This window comes from Lonchura striata, chromosome 9 (genome assembly GCF_050655825.1).
Source record: "Lonchura striata isolate lonStrDom1 chromosome 9, ASM5065582v1, whole genome shotgun sequence".
NCBI classification, from domain to species: Eukaryota; Metazoa; Chordata; class Aves; order Passeriformes; family Estrildidae; genus Lonchura; species Lonchura striata.
Genome location: NC_140711.1, coordinates 20904929 through 20924362, shown reverse-complemented (window position 1 = coordinate 20924362; position 19434 = coordinate 20904929). Strand labels below are relative to the sequence as shown.

General features: G+C 47.0%; 1 protein-coding gene across 8 annotated transcripts in view; it reads left to right on the top strand.

Moving 5' to 3' along the window:
- Nucleotides 1-19434, top strand: part of TP63 (tumor protein p63) — a 221285-nt gene that overhangs the window by 104248 nt on the left and 97603 nt on the right. For 7 of the 8 annotated variants that reach the window (XM_085587182.1, XM_085587185.1, XM_085587179.1 and 4 more), the window contains 2 exons: nucleotides 13932-14022; nucleotides 16306-16395. In XM_085587182.1, coding sequence (XP_085443308.1) covers nucleotides 13985-14022; nucleotides 16306-16395 — 128 coding nt within the window. In that variant the 5' untranslated portion in view covers nucleotides 13932-13984. Of the gene's footprint in view, nucleotides 1-13931; nucleotides 14023-16136; nucleotides 16156-16305; nucleotides 16396-19434 lie in introns of those variants that run through there. The other variant, XM_085587186.1, reaches the window with a different exon arrangement.

The window sequence follows — 19434 nt, the reverse complement described above, 5'->3', positions numbered from 1 at the left end:
TTGTGTGCACGTGTTCTTTGTTGCAAAAGCTCAGTCTTTATGGCTGTGGGTTGGTACAAGATCATGGGTGTATGATCAGCTCAAGACATTGGCATAATGTACGTACTAAAACTTCTGACCTCAGCTTGACCCATTAGTTCAAAAAAAAAAAAAAAAGAAAGTAAAATTGTAACTTCATGATGACCCAACTTTATCAGAAAGAAAAGGAATAGTTAATACTGACAATATATAGAAGCTAGGGCAATGAGAGTGTATCCCTGTCATGATACCACCCTGCCACATCTCTAGACTGATTTCTTTTTTTTCCCTCCCACCCATATCTTTGGAGATCCATTCTCATGTTCCAATGTCTTTCCAAGATTGTAGCAAAACCTCTTCCAGCAGGCTGCTCCAGAATGCCACATATTTCGGATTTGTAGCACAAACAGGGAATGACTGTTAAACCATTTCTGCAAATCCTAGTTTCTACAGCTATATATGCAACTTTGGAGGAGACCTGTACTCAAACACATCATCAGAGAATCCCTTAACTTTGGGACCCCAGCCTATCGTCTCTGCTGGGGTCTGTCTGTGCTGAATAGTTTGCTATAATCATGCTTTTTTAATCTTTCATTGCTTAAGGGCTGCTTTCTTATTCCCTGACAGAGTCATTAATTTTTTCCTACGCTTATGAACATCTTTCTACACTTTTAGATGGTCCAAACCTCTTGGATTTTCTTCAGAAATTCCCCACAAGAGGGATCTGGTGCTCTTGCCTGTAGGGCAGTCTGTAACCACAGGCAGTCGCCTGTGTTAGCTGGCTGCCAAAACTGCAAGGCAGTCCTGGCAAAGCTGCTCTCCATTTCACTGAGACTGGAGCCCAAGAAAGCCATGCTGGTGGCCACACCAGCTGTGTGCCTGCTGCAGGACACTTGGCCCATATGGCTCTTGCAGGGCAGGGGATGTTTGCAGAAACGGGCTGTTGTTCCTTTGATCCTTTCCACGTGGCAAACAAGCAGTGACCGCAGGGCTCTTTGCTCTTTCTCTTACCCTTTCCAGCTCCCTGTCCCAGCTCTGCCCCTCTCCCTGCTCCTGTTCCTGCACTGCTGGGAATTCCTGAGCTGCCTCAGGCACGGAGAGGTGCACGGGGCTTGCATTGATGTGGCAGTGCGGGAAGGCGAGGTGAGGGTGCCGAGGGCTGGAGCAGGAGAGCCTGAGAGCAGGTGCACTGCGGTTAGGGCATATGACTCTATCCACTTAATCACTCCGAGCAGGTCTCCACCTATTCCTCCCTCTCCTTTTCTGGAAAGTTACTGTAACTCGCATATTTGTGATGCTTTCTGCTGCTGCAAGCAGGATGACTTGTTTACTGCTGCCCAGTCACCTGCAAATAACTTGCTTTTGGTCAGCTGCATTACCTAAGGACAGCCTGAATCTGCTGAATGGCTTCCCCAGCCTGGCTTGCACAGTTCTGGACCATTGTGAAGTGCAGGAGTTTCTCCTACAGCCTATGTTTGTTCTGAACAGAGATGATGGGGCTCAGAGCCCTGCAGGATCAGAGCTGGCTGGATGGAGAGGACGGCAGTGCAGCGTTTGCAGCCCCTGTTTGGCCTGGATTAAGGCAGCACTAGACTGAGCCATGGCCACGCTGGTGCTGGGTTTATTGGTCTGGGGTCTCAGCCAGACTCAAATAACTGCACAGCTTTGGGTCCTGAGCTGAACCTTGCCTGGCTGGGGCTGAGCTTGCCATGGGTTTGCTCAGAGACCAGCAGGACAGCTCCACATACATGTCTCACAGACATGGCAAATTTGTCTACAGAATCTAGTAGATAATCCATCCAGATTCCTCACCATTAATCTTCATCTGGTATCACACATCTTAAGGTCAATAGTGTTGAGATCAGCCAAAATCAATATAATTCTACTTTGCTAGTGTAGCCTCAGTGCAGTGCAGCTGTCCCTGCTATGCAGGGAGCATAACTTCATCTCCCAGAGCGTCATGTTGAATTTATTGCTTGGGTGTTCAGCAAATGTGGGGTGGTGGGTGGGGAAAATCGGGGGGGTTGATTCAGAATTTGTGCTATATCTGCGAGTAAGAACACACATCTGACTCAAAGCACACAGCTCCTGTTTGGTCTCCTGTCTTCCACTGTGCTGCTTCCTCCCTTCTTGGGCTTTGCAGTACAGAACTGGCTGGTTCAGGGGTGCAGTAAAGGAAGATCAGGAACAGAAATCATCTTGAATAAAATTGATAATGTGTGGGAAGAAAAGCAGGTTTTTATCCTTTTATGCAAGGGGGAGAGGGGATAATTCATATGAAGAGATTGATTCCCTTTTAACTTAGTTTTGAAAAATGCCACAGTGAATTATTTAATCTCCTTAAGCAGATCCCCTCATCTGGCTTCCTTGCAGGCATTTGCTCACAATCTCCATGTCAGCCTCAGCACAGGGAAAGTTGCTCACAGCTCTGGCTCCTGTGCTAAGAGGGATTTCTGCATACATGCTCCCCAGGTTGCTTCCTTGCTTCCTTGCTGAGCACTCCCCAGGGCATGAAAAGTGGGAAAATTAAAAAAAAAAAAAAAAAAAAAAGATACAGCTGGAGTCTGTTAATTAAACTGAAAACAATATCCCAGTGGCAAAAACATTACTTAAACCTTACTTAAGTCAGTGAGAATTCTTTTGTGACTAGAATAAGGAAAGTTTCAGCCCAGGCCTTGATCCATGTGTCCTGTTTAGATTGCTTTTGGGTAATTTAAACCTCTGCTGCTTATATTTAGGCTTTGAACTTCATGTTGCACTCTCATCCGTGGGCTTCTCTTGGTTCTGGTCATTTCTCAAATGGTTCCTGAATGCAACATCAAGTCCAAACCAAACAGACCTCTGTGGCAGAAAGGGAAGACACCACTTTTCAGGATCTTTGCAGAGATAAATAAGACTTTGCTTTGCCCAAGGGCATAACTCCACATATGGTTCTGGAAAGCTTTAGGAGGTTTTTGGAGAATGCTAAACTTTGTTCTGCTTCTTCCTTGAGGCTGAAGCAACTGATATTATTCTGCTGCTGCTTTCCCTATAGCCTAAAGTTGAACTAGAATGACAGAGCAGGATTTTCTGGCTCTAGGACCAACTTCAAGGAAGTCATCATGGAGAGTGGCTTCTTTTCATGCATGGTGTCTCCTGCAGGGTTATTCTCAGTGTGCATGTTATCACCTTGTGTGATATATAATCACCCAGAGCCTAGGACATGCAAGCACATGGTTATGAATACCCACAGAAACACTGTGATCCCTTGCCCTGATGTTAGAGATAAATACTTTCACTCTGGACTCTATTATATTCTCAGAACCAAACCACTCAGCAAACCTGCCTCGTGATTCCACTCAGCCCTGTCATAATGATTTTAGAAGAAAACCACAAGAAACGTGGTGGTTTTGGGTCCTTGTCAAAATACAGCAGAGGAGTGTTGGTTGATTACTTTTTAAAAATTCAATTTAACATTACATTCAGAGTGAAAGTCTGGGCGTATACCTAAATGTTAGAAATGTAAAGAGGGTCTTACATATAATTGTGGTGAGGAACCACTGGATATAATTTGAAAATTTACTGTGGATACAGGAGATGAGATAATATAAATATAACTATGTGAAATCCCACCATGGAAACTGTATGAGCTTCTGGGTTACTCTACCCTTCCGTAGCTTTCTGTTTTGTCTAAAAAGCTATATTGTTTCTGGTACACTAACAAATACAAACATTCACACTTCAGCTCTGTGAATCCAACCTTTTCTTCTCCTTTCCTCTGTCTGTGCTTTCCCCAGACATGCACACACACAAAAAGTAGCCCATGGCATATACCTGGAGAGGACGTGCCTTCCTCTCCACAACTGGGCATGGACACAGTTGCAGGCAGCTGCTGTGAAACCAAATCTTTTTGTGATGAATAACAGCTCTGGAGCTCACCAGGCATCTGACTCTGACTGGTGAAGGGATTGCTGAGGTCAGTGGCGGCGTGTGCAATTACAAAACACCGGGCAGTTGTCCAGGTGGCTGGTGGAGACACAAGCACAACCCTACAGCTACGAGTGCACTTGAGGCTCTGGACAGGGCAGGGTTCAGGACAGGGCAGTGTGGTGGTGGCAGCTCAGACAACTGCAGCAGTGTCTCGTGACAGTGAGCAGAGCTGTGGGGAAGGTGACTGAGAGGATCCAGAGTCTGCAGCAAGCTTCTCCTCCTGGGCTATCCAACAGCTTATGGGCAAGGAGAGCCAGCCCCAGCTGTGCAGGGACCATGCATCTAACCATGCTCCCAGCCAGGCCAGATGTGCTGCTCTGGGTGGTTGGGGTGCTATCATGTCTTCATCCAACCCTTTTCTCTGCTGAGATAATTATTGTTGTAGCAGGCATGGAACACAGTGGGGGATTTGTCTTCAAATGCTTCTGACCACAGGATGATGTCTGAAGTCCCACCTTTCCTCTTGTGGATGAGAAACTGGCCCATGAAGTGACAAAGCTGAAGCACTTGAAGGGATTTACCCTAGCAGGATGTATGTGGTGTGAGAACAGCCACAGCAAGAGGAGCCAGGTGGGCAGCTGGGGTTGAAGCACCTTTAGCATCCACACCAAAAAAACACAGAATTTATGTCAGAGTCCTTTCCCAATGCTGTAACTGCTGATGCATCAGGTGTTCCGAATTGCTCATCTTTCTTTCAAGTCCTTGTGGGACAGGAACATCTGGGTTAGAGGCCACCAGCACGTAGCACTGCCGTGGCTCTCTTTAGTTTACAGTCCTTCCAAGAGCTGTGACATAGCAAAGGCCTCAATTAATAACGGGATCTGCTTCATGTGCATAGGACCCACTGCTTTTCCCCAGTGCTTAATAAAGGAGTGCAAAGGGCCCCAATGAAGTCAACCTTGCACGCCATAGATGGAGCTTTCTTAGATCTCTTTAACGGTCGGAATTGTGAAATATTTGTTGCATCTGTAATTAGGGAGTAGAAAAGATGGCTAAAGCTTAGCTATAATTAAAGTCTAATGCACAGGAAAATAACCCAATGCAGCCGGTGATTCAGCAACAACCAAAGAATTTCATTTCTTCCTTTGCTGGGCTTAAGCTTCAATTGTAGGAACTGGGACTTCAGGGAAAGTCTGTTGCATCATTTATTATGTAGGGACATGGCTTTATATTAAAAGATGATGTGGAAATTTTTGATTGCTATGTATTAAGTTATATTGTGTGGTCTTGCCTACCTTAGTGACTTGAAATCATGTGTGAAAAAGGCAGGTGAATTGTTTAAATAACACAGAATCTGCATGTTGCAATTCATTTTAGAAGAGATTTTCTTAAAACCTGTGTGCCTAGTCATTGATTGCCAATGCTTCAGGTTAAGGTATTTGGAAAGAGGCATTAATTAGGTGCTCTTAGACTGAAACATATTTTATTTGTAAATCTGTTTTAAAAGGCGCTTTCAGAAATATCATTTAAATCACATTTAACACCACTTTCAAGTAGAGACCTCATGACGTGAGAACTGGAAGCAATTGAATAAATTTCTCATTTCCTGGGAGGCAGGAGAACAGATCAGGAGTTAGTGTAAGGCAAAGAAACATGGAGTAGTGTTACTGAGAGCTTTGCAGACTCTGGAAATGGTTTATATGTTTGGGTTTTTTTTTTTTTTCACCCTGCTCTTACAAGAGCAGAAGGAGGTCTATAAAACATCCTGCCAGAGGTGTGTGAAGCCAGCTCTCCCAGAAGGAGAACATGAACAGTTCTGGACCATTCCTGGAAACTGGAGAAAACATCAGAGAAAAGACCTTTTGAGCATTCCCTTTCTCATCTTCTGAGGAGGTTTACTGGAAAGATTCACCTGTATCTCCTTGGGATATGGGGACATCCACTGCTCCATTACTGATGCTGGGGCTACAGCTGCCTGAGAGGTTTGACAGGCATCCCCTCCTCCCTTTGCAGCAGGCTGGAAAGAGCAACGTTAAGTGACAGGTTTTTCTCAAAGCTGTCATCAGCCTTGAGTGGCCACTGCTCTTTCATAACCTGTCCCTGGAGGACCTGAATGGCATGTCTTTGATTGTGAGCATGAAGGGAACAATAAATGCCAGTTATTTGATATTTATGGTGGATTATAGGCATGTAGACAGCCCATCACTGCTCAGTGGCTAACCAGCATCCTTTTCATTTTGGTTGTCCCTCAGTGCTGTCTTAATCTATGGCAGATTTTGGTGTAGGAGTTGTGTGTATTCTGTCTGGGCTCCACAGGACTTGTAAGAGATGCTAGGTTTAGTGGAGATATTGCTGGGAATCCTTGAGCAGGAGGCAGGTGGTGTTAAGGTTTCTGAACTGATGCTGTTTGAGCAACTTGTGCCATGCTTTGGAGCCCTACTTCTAAGAAGGGTGACTTGGGAAAAAAAATCAAACAAAACAACTAGAAAAAAAAAAAAAAAAAGCGGGAATATTTCCCATCTCTTGTCTAAATGTGGACCTAGGGGCTAAAATACCTTTGCTCTTCAGGGCTAGAACACTCCTGCAAGACAGAGCTGACCTCTGCTTTCACACCCACACAGACCATGGACTCTAAGTGAATCTGGAGCAGGCCCCTGGAAAAAGCTATGGAAAGTTAATGGCCACCATGAAAGGCAGGATTTGGCTCACAAAGCCTTTTCATGGATGGCAATAGGATGGGGAATAGAGGGACCTAGTTCAGTTTCACTAAAACTCACGCCTGCAGGACTTTCCAGGAAAGCTAATCTGCAGGGAGAACAAAAAGCACCCTCCTTCACCTTTATCCCTGCTCTGGAGTGTTTCTGACCTGTTACCCCATAAGACAGCAGCAGTGAGACTTGGCAGTAAAGGGTCTGTGGAGCACGTTGGAGCCAGTCCCACTGGCACCAGGAGTTTTGGGTGCCACTGACCAGCTGTGAAGAATGCCATGGGCAGGGATCCCCAGTGACAGGGATCCCCGGTGGCAGGGATCCCCAGTGACAGGGATCCCCGGTGGCAGGGATCCCTGGTGGCAGGGATCACCAGATGTCTGGGATCCCTGGTGACAGGGATCCCCAGTGACGGGGATCCCCAGTGGCAGGGATCCCCGGTGGCAGGGATCCCCAGATGTCTGGGATCCCCAGTGGCAGGGAACCCCAGATGTCTGGGATCCCCAGTGACAGGGATCCCTGGTGGCGGGGATCCCCGGTGGCAGGGATCACCAGTGGCAGGGATCCCCGGTGGCAGGGATCCCCGGTGGCAGGGATCACCAGATGGCACTGTTACGTGCTCCACAGTCCCTTTCCTTCACGCCACTGTCTCGGATCAAGCAGCGTTGCCGAGGTTTTTAAGAAGCTGATGGTTGAAAACCAACTCTTGGTTCTCAGGCTGCCCACAGTGCTGCCGCCCGGGGGAGATTTGATCCTCTCAGTAGGAGGGATTGGGCTTCTCAAATGTAGGATTACCTGTCACCTCTGGTTTTAGCTGTGTTACCGATGGTGTCACTTCTGGCAGCTTCACCTCCCAAGGATGAGCAATACTGGCTTCTGCCATCCCATGGCCGTGGGAAAATTACCCTGGTTTGAAGAGCTGAAGGCTGAGTTGGGAGTTTGGGACAGGGAGTTATCTTTTGCCTACTACAAGAGTGCAATGTATGACGTGCTTAGGCTGAGTCACAGCAGAAATTGTTTCACTTTGGAAAAAGTGAGGTGCGAAGATTTGATCATATCACATATGAGGCTTTGTTTTTTTTTCAGGGATGCATGTATGGTTATTAACATCAAAGCACAAGGATGGGGGTAATGCAAGAGACTCTCTTTTAGTTGTTATCTTCTCCACAAAGACATGAAACACTGGCTCTTCAGCTTTCCTCAGCTTTGCTCTGAGACAGGAAAGATGGTTTTATTAATTTAAGTGATTCCAAACTCTTATTTTATGCCCATGTACTGTACTGTCTCTGATTAAGTGGGTTTTATGCTCCATCCTGAGGAAGATGCACCAACTAGCAGAGTTAAGCACGTCCCACCCCTAGTGTTTTTCAAACTGTAACCCTGGAAAAGGACCTGTGCCCCTAACTGCAGGCATTCTTGGGCTCTATCTCCAGCACAGACAGGAGGGAAATTACTACCTATGTGAACACACCCACCTTAAGGTGAGCTGGGTACTGCTGGCTGGGGAGGTGTGGAAGTGCAGACTTTAGCAGAGGATATGCAGGTTTGCAACTAGGGCTTCCATCGCTAGTGGTTAATGCTTTAGGGATTTTTGTTTTAATTGCTACTGTTCTTGAACTGGCTTTAATCCCATTAGTTCAGGTATGCCTGCAGGAGCTGTGCTTGCACCTTGGATTGCAGGAGAGACATAGCCTTAATCCTGGGAACTAGAGCTCTGCCAGCCAAGCAGTGAGATTTTTTTGTATCCTGTTTGGAAATGAGAAATTCTTTTGGGACCAATGCTTTTGCATTGAAGATTTATTTTCTGAAGCTGCCAAAAGGGCAGAGAGGTTTCTGCTTTTGCAGAGCAGGCAGGAGATGGGAAGGTGCAGGAACAGCAGGGTTGATAGCAGCATGACATTGCTACAGTTCAGCTCAGCTCTGACTCACAAGGAAGAGTCTGTGAAAGATGAGTGATGCAGCAATAAACTTGGTTTACTGCATTTCTGTGTCTTCCATCGAGGCTGACAGTAAATGCTGTCCTTGTTAGGAACTTTCTCTCTGAGTCAGTCTCTCCACACAGACAACTTCATTCAGCAAATCTTTTGCTTTGCTTCACATAGAGGAAGCCTCTTCTTTCATTTGCTGCTGGGCTGGTACTGCTGCCTGTCACCAGCACTTCAGAAGCTGATACCGTGGAATTCCATGAACCAGCCTCTGCAGCTTCTGATGTGAACACCTGGAAGATACAAGCAGAGCGTGAGAAAACTCTGGGATGGGTCTGGGTGAGAGGATGAGTGTGAGCCTATGCTAGAAAACTGATGGGAAATTGCAGGGAGCTCCCCATCCTGCCGTCCTTCACCACGCACTCCACTGCACAGCAGGGCTGGGGCAGACCTTCACCCACAAGGGATGTGGCCACTGAGGTTCCTGTCCCCAACCTGGGCTTGACCCTACAGGGTGTGATGACGCTGTGTGTATTTGTGGCGCAGTTCTTGCCAGAATGCCAGACATGTCGCGTGGCAGCTGAATGGGGAGACCAAGCCTTCCACCTACACAGCCCCTGCCACCCCTTTGATATGCAATCCTGACCCCAGGGCAGGGTGGTGCCACCTGTCCTGGGGAGCTCTGTCCCCCAGAGCCGCTTTGGGCCGGGCTGTGGCCCCGCTGTGTCTCGGAACGCCTGGAGATGTGGTGCAGCTGCGCTGACGTCAGGCAGGGAAATTCCCTCTCTCCTGCCTCGGGTGGCAGGAGTTTCCCGTGGGAGTTGCACAGTGGCCTGCCAGCTCTCGAGGACAGGGCAGGCTCTCCTGGGGCCAGAGCTGAGAGAGAGCCTCCTTTTGGCCTTGTTTTTGATTTATCACTGTCGTCGCTGCTTTGTGTGTGGCCTTCTTCACATGTGCCTGAATAACCATAAAGCTTGGCAAGGGAGATAGAGCAATATTCCAAATATTCCAAATTTGGTCTCTCAGACCTGCTTCCCCCTGCTCCCTATTCTTAGAGAGAAGTGCTCTATTTTTTAGTAACAGTGGAAAGAAACTTCTCCAGTGCTCATATCTGCTTTTCGCTGATGGTATTACCCTTATAGTTAGTTTTGTTTGATGACCCCTCAAAGGGGAGAAAATGGAGACTGCAGCTTCCAAAACGTATAGTCAACTCAAGTCTGCTCCTATGCCATCTCCTTCCAGCTTGAAGAGAGCAGCTTCTGCTGCCCTCACTTTTGGAGAAAGAAGACAAAATGTGGCCCTCGGTGGTGAGAATGTCCCCATAGAGGGGACAGCCATGACTGTACTGAGGTTTAACCAACAGACTGTGACACAGGAAACTACAACTCTGAAAACTTTGATGGGGGGGTCAGTGAGATAAAGAGGCTGATGGATTAGAAGTGAGGCCAGCCTTAGGCAAGCTTTTTGGCGTGGCCCGATACCATGAAAACACAAAGAGTTGGTGCTTGCAGGAAGCCCAGAGCACAACTCAATTAACCTGCTGAGATGGGTGCTCTGGGCTTTCTCCTAGAACCAGTCTCTGCCCTGGGACTTGGAAGATGGGAAAGCCTAGAGCAAACAAAGGATGCCACTATGTGTCTCATGGGAGATGGAAGTCTCCATAATCATGTGGGAGAACAGGAAAGGAGCAAAAAGTGCTTTGCTAGAAGCTGTGGGGTTGGAGTAGAAAGGGAGGCAGTGGGAAACTCCTGGTGTAGCTGTTCTGGGTTACTTAAAAGTATTAATAGTTTCAAGATTGCTCAAGCAGAGAACTATGGCATGCCCTAAAAAAACTACAAAGTAGGTGATGGTGAGGGATGAGATCATGGAAGACTTGAGCTTTTCCCCTCTGAGGTGGTCAGTCCTCTAGTCCCTGTCATCTGAGCTTCTGCTGAGATAAGATCCTGGGGACAAACATTCAAGTGGTTTGTGCCTCATGAAAACATCTGTTATCCCTGCAAATGAAAACACCAAACTCTACTGACCTTTGCTCTGTGTGCATGATGCTCTGACACTACAAGTGTGACACAGGAGATACCAAAGGCAACCAGACAGCTCTGAAAGCAGTTCCCATTGTCCTGTTGAACAGGGTTGGAACAGTGCCCTGTCCTTTGTTTCCTCCTAACTCTACTTAAGCAGTTGATGACCAGCATGAGGATTGTGCAGAGTTCCAGGTGTGTGGTATTCACATGGAGATGGCAGCTTTCAGCTGGTGTGTATTGCACAGTTGTTGGCACTGAGATGTCCAGGTTTAGCTGGAGAAGGATGTGAGGAGTAGGACATTAAGACACCTTTGCCATCTTCTCTCCAGTTGTGCCTGTAGGGTTGTGCTGGACTGCTTGCACACTGGATTGTCATCAGTCCTGGGCCCACACTTGGCCATCAGTGACCAAACATGACCTGCACAGATGTTGCACAGATGTGAGGAGCTGCTGCCTGGGCTCAGCCCCCACAGCAGGTCTGTGCTCCCCAGGCAGGGCAGTGCCAGCATGGGGGGCCTGGGGTATGAGTGCCCTTCTTTACTGCTTTGTGTTTGCACTAGGAACAAAGATGCTGGGAGGAATGGGCAGGATCATGTGTGGAATTGTGGTTTCATTTATTAGTTTATTTTTTAAGTTTGCTCTCCTCCCCGTCCGTCTCTTGTCTCTCAAATATGGAAGGTGCAGGGGGGAAGGCTTGAAAAAAAAAAGCCAGAAATTTGACACTTCTGGAGCAGTGGGATCAGAAATTAGCTGGAGGCAAAATCTGAATTCTTAAGGAAGCTTTTCCCCTACCATCACAGCATTTGGGTACATCCTCCAGATTCTGTGAGTGTCATACTCCTGTTTTGTCTTTCCCTTCAATGGCGTTGCTGAAGAGTCATCTTTTCTTACTTCTGTTCATGAAACTTCTAAAGCCTTAATTCCTTTGAAACCTTTAAACATCCCTAATATTTAGTTAAAATTGAAAAATGTGCTCAAAAGGCATGCTGACGTCACTTTCTGTTGCCTTGGATAGCCAAGCTAAAAACATTTCATTGATGGTAGGAGGGAATTATTTCCTTCTCTTCAACTTTTTTAGACAAAAAAAAATTTAAAAAAATCCTGAAATATCCTACAGACTTCTTACTCTTAAAAGAAATAATTAAGTGTAATGTAAAAAAAAAAAAAAAAAAAAAAAAAATCAAACAAACCAACAAAGGACCACAACCACTCCCCTGGAAACCCCGAGCTGTGAATGAATCGTTTCATGCCCTGGCATAAAGGATGGGTCTGATTTCAGGCAAATCCTGAAGCCAGCAGTTGCAAAGGAGACTCAGAGCAAAGCATCTTTCTGTCTTCTTCAGCTCCAAGTGGTTCAGGGGTCCCCGAGCAATGGAACATGCATGGCCGGAGGCGCAGAGATGCCAGGAAACTGCCTCTGCCTTGTGCCCTTTTCAGGAGTGGGGCTGCTCGCAGGCATCCCGACCTCGGTGCGGGGACCATCATAAATCCCCCGCGGTCTCCTCCCGGCGATAGAAATGTTTGCCCCTGCTATAAAAGATAATCTCCCGGTCATTTCAGCGACAGCTTAAGTCGAGCGAGGGTGCACGGAGGGGTAACGGGAGAGTGTTCCACAGCTGTTTCCTGGCTGTTCGTCCGCCGCAGCCGTGGAAGCGGCGGAGCGGAGCGCATTCCTGCCCACCTACACACATGCTTGGTGCGCTGCCTGCCCGCCGCTCGGCTGGAAAAGCGCTGCGCGGGCAGATCCCGCCGGCCCCGCTTCCTGAGCGCCGCGGCGGCTCGCCGGGGATGCCGCCTGCCCCTTTTCCTCTCCAGGTCTGCCACTGAAAGGAGCTCCCCCTCCTTGCCTGTGCTCCCAGGATCACAGAGCCGTGGACTGGTTTGGGGTGGAAGGGACCTTACAGATCATCCCGTTCCAAGCGCCCAAACAACCTTCCACTAGAACTTGTTTCTCAGAGCTCCGTCCTGCCTGGCCTTGAACACTTGCAGGGATGGCGCTCTCCTGTTCTACTGTTCTCCTGTTCTACTGTCTCACCAACCTCACAGCAAAGAATTTCTTCTTAAAGATTTTCTCCTTCAAGAAAGAATTTCTTCCTAAATGAAGTTTACTAGTGGTCACATACTCACTCAGACCCCCCCCCTGAAATCCCCAACACTCAATCACCTCGGGCTCCATCTCCCAGTAGGTTTCCTCTAAGCCAGTGCAAATGAACTTAGCCAAATACCACTGAGCACTGAGAGCCTCCCAGCTATGCATGGGGCACTGGCAATTCCCACAGGCACACACCCTGTGCTTGTGTTTCCACTGCTGCCTGTGCTATGCAACGTGCCTTGCAGCTGAGAGGAGCTGCATGCAACCTCGCTGCACTGGTGAATATCTCTGCCCAAATTCCTGGTCGATCAGCCCATAGCTATGTGTTGGCTGTGAGCAGGAGGGAGGAAGGCTGTTTGGGTTGTTGCAGGAGAGAAATCAGAACACTTGCTGGCTTTTGCAGGGGGCTTTTGTACATTACTGCCACTGGGTTTGCATGGCTCTGTTTTCCAGCTGGGTAAAGCAAAAGATGGACATTTTGAGCTACCTCAGAATGTGTCCAGATCTCTGTGGGAGACTGAAAATGTCCAGTTCCCTGGGAAAAGCAGGCAGCAACTGTGTGCACTGCCACAACAAGCTAAATCATGAGCAATTTGTATTTACCCAACCCCTGGCATGAGGGGTTGTACACGTCTTAGGGAGTTGGTGGCCCCTTTTGAAGTTTTTGTGGAAATGTCCTTGCTAGAAATGTCTCTCATCAATGCCTTGTAAGTGAGAAGAGAGCCCTGCTACAAGCCACTATTTCTCATCAGAATTATGTGGTGCTGCTTTTTAAATTTTTTTTTCAGAAGTTATTCTTTTGGTGTGAATTGCTAGCTGGAGACTACAACTTCTTAACTGTGGCACTGCAAGACGTGTTCAGCACTGCAAACAGGAGCCACAGGATGGTTTGGGCTGTAACAGACTTGTATTTACTGTGCCTGGGGTACCACGGCTGTGCAGAGCTAGGGCAGGGTAAAACCAGAGGGCACATTCACTCTCTGAGACAGGGGCCAGCCCAACAGCAGCAATGTCAGGAGCTGCCAGTTTTACTTCACAAAGCCCTTGGGATGTGTGGTCTGGGCACGTGCTGGGTGAGGAGACTGGCCAAAATCAGAAGAGGGTCTATCTCCATCTGGGAGTTATTCCCAGCTCCTAATGCATTGGTCATTGCACCCAGGCCATTCTAGGAAAGATTCTCCAGCTCCCATGAAGAAGTAGGTAGAGCAGGGTTTCACAAAAACTGCACTTTTCTCACGACATTTCTTTTGCCTTTTAGGTTGAAACCTATGAGGAGAGATAAACTTTTCCAGACTGTTTGGAGAGCACACAATGCATGACCACTCTTCCATGAAGTCAGGCTTGAGGAGGTAACAGCTAATCCCACCATGGGCATGGTAGATGAAATCCAACCAGCTTCTGGTGTTTCTCCAGGAGCAAGCACGAGGTCTCAGCAGTGTGTCCAGAGCCCAGCCTGCTGCCTGTGTGCATGGTTGTTTATCCATACCCACATCCATGGGTGCAGATTGAAACCATGACCTGGAATATGAGAGCACGAACCCAAGCTCTTGCTCCAATGGTCTGGGCAGGGAGAGCACTTCTTTTCTGTGTCTGTAGTTAAGGGTGGATGCTCAAGGCCTAGAACAGAGCCAGGCTGGCAGTGTGGACCATGAGTTGGTGTGGCCCTCCTTGCCCATTCCCTGGAGGTATTTGCCCACAGCCCTGATTTCAGCAGCAGAAGAGGATGCAGCCACTCTGAAGCTCTCCCTGGGCTGCTTTGTGTGCGTGCAAACCCTGCTGTGAATCTTTCTTTCTCCTCCCCAGCAGATTTGGAGATTCCCATACCTCTTCCCCAATAACACAAGCTAAAAGGCTTGATGTTTATCCAGGGTTCAGCCTAAGAGAGAAAAGCTGTTTGATATTACAGTTCTTCCCTGGGCCAGGTAGGGAAAGCAGCTTCCAGCAGTAGGGAGCCCTTGACTCTAATTAATAAACATATCCTTCACTTCCAGCCTCTCTTCCTTGGTGAGTGCCACTTAGTGAAACTGCTTGGACTTGGCCAGGGATCAGCCCTGCGAGTTTACAGGATTCACAATTCACAGATGTTAGAAACTATCAGGCTGAGTGTGGGTGGAGAATGTCAAGTCTGAAATAGCTCTCCTGCCACCCTGGCAAAGGCAGCAAAGAAAATGTTTCCACGTGACATTCTTCGAACCAATATTTCCTACAAGGAAAACACAGAGGGGAAAAATAAGAGGCAACTGCTGCCATATCGGAGGTTCTTGACTTTTGCTTCAGAAGTGGCTGGAATTAGTGCTGACACTGGCACAAAATATGCACTATAGGTGAGCCATAGGGCAGTCCCTTACACTTCTCCTCGTCCACACAAATGTATAGGTCTGCTTGAAGATGCAATCCCTCTGGTGCACAGATATGTGGGTGCTATTTTTTTCCTGCTGGAATCCATTTTAATTTAGCTCCTGATTCATATTTCATTCATTCTCCAAACCCACAAAACCAGGATAGGTTTACAGCCTGTACTATTTGGATAAATCATGGAGGGGGAAAAAACAGGGGGAAAAACCAGGTTGCTTTCCTGAATGATTTTCTGTGTGACTCAAAAGAGAGAAGAAAAAATAAAAGGAGGTGGTGAGGAGGGAATTAAAGCCATCTTTTTTTGCTTTCATGCTTCTTCAGGAAAATCAGATCTGCTTTTCATCTTTGGTGGTTTGTTTTGGTGGACTTCACTCTTGTTTCTCTAATCTTTAATGTCTGACAAAGATGTGTTTTCTGTTTTCTTCCTTTTACTTTCTCCTCAAAAGAATTGAAAATATTGGGGTTTTTTAATGTGGAAAATGTCTAGGTTATTTATAGGACACCAGAACAATGCAAGATTTCTGTATCATCTCACTTTTTTTGGAAAAAATGAAAGGCTATAAAGGGAAAGATTAACACATATAACTGACAGCTTTCTTGCAGGGAGGAGGGCAGGAAGGGGAGGCAGAGAAGCAAAAGTAAAAAAAAAAGTTTTAAAAAAAGTTATTTTTAATCGAGGAATTTCCCCGTATTTTGTCATTCACTTTTGAAACTGTGACCACAACAGACTGTGTGAACTGTGTGTGGTGGGAGGGAGACTGAAAATTTCCCCAGGCAGCTATAAGCAGGTAGTAACCCCAGCGCCAAAAAGCAAAGCTTTTAAAGTAGGATGAAATTCAGCACGGGTGCTGCACCCAGCAGAGGAAACTCCGGCCATCTGGAAACGAGGATGACCAGCAGCCACAGCAGTTTGTAAAATTGCAAGAGCTGCCAAAATTAAACTGTGAAGTCAGGCGGGAAGGCAACCAATGACCGGCGAGATCAGAAGTTCAGAGAAGCCCCAGATGAGCTCCCAACAACAAGTGTGGCCAGCGTACACCAAAGTTTATTAAGGATGTTGAGAGGAGGGGAAAATATCTGTGCAGAAGATGCCCAGCTGGCGAGGAGGGAGTGGTGGTGATGCTCGGGTAACTGGATGAATCCCATTGGCCAAGTCCCTGGCAGATCCCACCCATCCACAAGTGTAAAATAAATCTCTAAAGTTGTACCTCGTGTACCACTTGACCTTATTGCTTTTAGCCTGCTGGCTTTATATCTATTTATTTATTTTATTTCAGTTTGTCCCCAAGGAGGGGCTGGAAGGCAATGAATTTTGAAGCAGCACCTTTCAGCACCTTGCCGTACTACCCTGATCCCTGCATCCAGCGGTGAGTGTGAGCGTGACGTAGCTCTGCTATCGCAGGTTTGATCGGAGCCTCCTGTGTAATTGTTAACTTTCCCGCTATCGGCCGGCGGCAGCTGGGCTGCACGCGGAAAAAATGCGCCGCTCTCTTCACGCTCAGTGGAGCTTATTATTATTTTTGGCTTTCTAACAGGTTACTGTTTAATTATAGGCATCCGTTTAAGATATCCCCTTTTCCTCTTTGGCATTAGAGGGGAAAAAAAATAGATGATAAATAAGACAAAAGCTGATATTATCTTTCCCTGGTGTTTTGGAGCAGAAGGTTACATTGTGCTTTGGGTAGTACAGGAATGGCTTTAGGTTTCTGTTGTGTGTTTGTTTGTTTGTTTAAGTGAAAAAACTCCTGGGAATAATATGAGCTGAATGATTGAGCCATGAGATTTTTGGAATTTAAAGGATAAATAATTAATTTAAAAGACTGAGAGATGAAAAAACTGTCTTCTAAGAGAGAGCAATTTTCCAGGAATATTTTTTCCTTCTGTCCAACAGCCAGCATCAGAGCCTGACAACCACTCTTATTTTAGCTTTGTTGTTACACCGAGTTTTATAACTTTCCAGCAGATAAAAGAGCATGTCCACACGAGGTGTCACAGTATCACATTGTCGGTTTGTTTGTTTCTCCCAATAGAAGATACTATATTTAAGCATGCAAATGACATGTAGATGGTATTTTTCCAGTCATAAAGTTCAGAGAGGTGAAATCCTCTGGGCACAGTCACTTGTTGAGCTCCTTTATAAGACTGGTTTCTGTCTGTGCTTTGTAAAAGCCCTGGCTGGTGTCACACGGAGGCATTAATCCCTGGAAGAGTTAAATATTAACTCTGCATCCTCCAAAGGGTGCTGGGGAAGGCTACCCTGCTGCATTGCTCTGTGTTGGAGAAAGGGCTCGGCCACCATCACCCAGCCCATGGCACTGCAGGCAGCATTGTGATCTCTGTGTTCTTTCCCCGCTGTTGTGTTTTGTTACAAGATTTGTGGGGGCTTTTATCCCCCCCCAAGTCCGGGTGTTTGGTGCCACTGCTGTGTGAAGGTCCTGGGGAGGAGAGTGGAGATCTGGCAGCGAGGAGGGGCCGCGTTTGGGGCCAGCAGAGGGAAAGGAGAGAGGCTGGGAAATTGCGCACGGTCCTTGGCCGCGCTGCGTGGCACAGGAAGATGAAATGAAGCCGGGGGTATTGGATTCCCCAGGGAGACCTTCCACAACACCAGCCCAGGGCTGGCCAGGCACATGCAGCCACGCTCTGACCTCCTGCCAATGCAGCCAGCCCCGCTGACCCCGGCGGGGATGTGCCTGTGGCCAGGAGAAAGCAGTACCAGAGCAGTGCCCACCCAGAAAGGTGGATTTGGGCTGGCAGCACAATTTGAGTTTTTAGTACATTAATCTTTCCATGACTGGAAGCCCCAGCCAGGCAAATTCCAAAACTGAAAATGAAGAAAAAGGAAAAAAGGGGGAAACCCTGATACTGGAAAGCGAGAAGATGCACTGGGAAGTGTACCTGAGCTCTGGGACAGCTTCCCAGCCCGTCAGCTCCTGCTGGTTTGTATCCACCTCATGCCAAATAACAGGTCCTGAAAATTGGTGCTGTGGCTCAGGAAAAAAATTCAGCTGAAGCATGAATTAAAGAGAAAAATAATCCACTGGCTGTATTTGGTAGAGCTTTTTAACAAGCCTTTCAACCCCTGCAAATCTGCCTCATCCAGCAAGTCAGGCCTTATAGTAGAAATGCTGCTCCTCACCACATGCCTTAGCAGCATGATGAGTTTTTAAGTGACCATTGCAGTGTGGGAAGCCTCAGGACACACAGAATTTGTGACACCCCTCAGTCATAAAACCTGTTTGAAATAGAGCTTACAGTAACAACATATCTCAGCTGTTATGCATGTCTGTTTACACGAGTCAAGAGTGGCATTTGTTCAATTATTAGTGACTGTGCTCTGCCACAGGTCAAAATCAGCTCAAAGCTGATCCCAAAGATATTTTTCTCAGTCTGAGACATAGATGGTCTTCATCTTTAAGCTCCATTGGTTGCATATTCATGAGGTGTTATGTGACATTTCTCTGAGTGCTTTAACAAAATTCAATAGTTTCAGAATTGCATTTATTTTACACAGTTTGAAACACTTCTGCTTTGATGTGGCCAAAATACTTTATTTAGCTAATACCAGTGTGCTTCTTTGCAACTTTAAAATTGCATCGAGTAATTATCTAACCAGCAAACTGATAACGTTGAGGTATGCTGGCAAAAAACAAGAGTGAAAAGTGTTTTAAACTCTGTTAAACTGGTGGGAGGGTATGCATGCCATACTGATTTCCCTGTAGTTCAGTGTGGAGGGGGAAGCAGTTATAAATCCCAGTTAACTCTAAGATTTGTGGCTTTGATTTACCCTCTGCTTTGCTTCATCTAGTTCTCTCTTCAGGTCGGGGGTGTCCAGCAGGAGGACACGTGGGAGCCAGCAAAAACATTTCCTCTGTCAAGAGGTTAACACAGAGCACACTGAGGAGCATTAGCTAATGCACCTTTATGATGCTCATGTGCCTAATGCCTGTCATTTCACATGCCACTGTGAAATGATATATCCAAAGAACACAGTAATTCAGTGCCACAGATGAGGAAAAATAGCTGAGTGTCCAGAGTCTGTGCTGTGTGTGATTGTTGAGGCCACTTCAGCCTCTGTCTCAACAGCCCAGCTCCCTCATTAAGTTCTTTGTAAATGTGGATATCAAAGCAAAGCATCACAAAAAATCATAGGGAACTCAGCTGGGTCACAGAGCAGCAGCCTCCTCCTTCACAGCCCCTCACTGCTGTGTGCTGGAGCTGCAGCCCAGCTGGCAGAGGGGCAGAGGAATAGTGGGTGCTGATGGGATGCAAATGTAGGTTGTGACTGAAGTGAGGTTGTTTGGACAGGTGTATCCTGAGTCTGCCCATCTTTCTTCCTCTTAAACAGAAAGAGCTGAGAGATGCTAAAATTCAGCAAACCCCAAAGTCTTTTTTCTTCTACTTCCCTT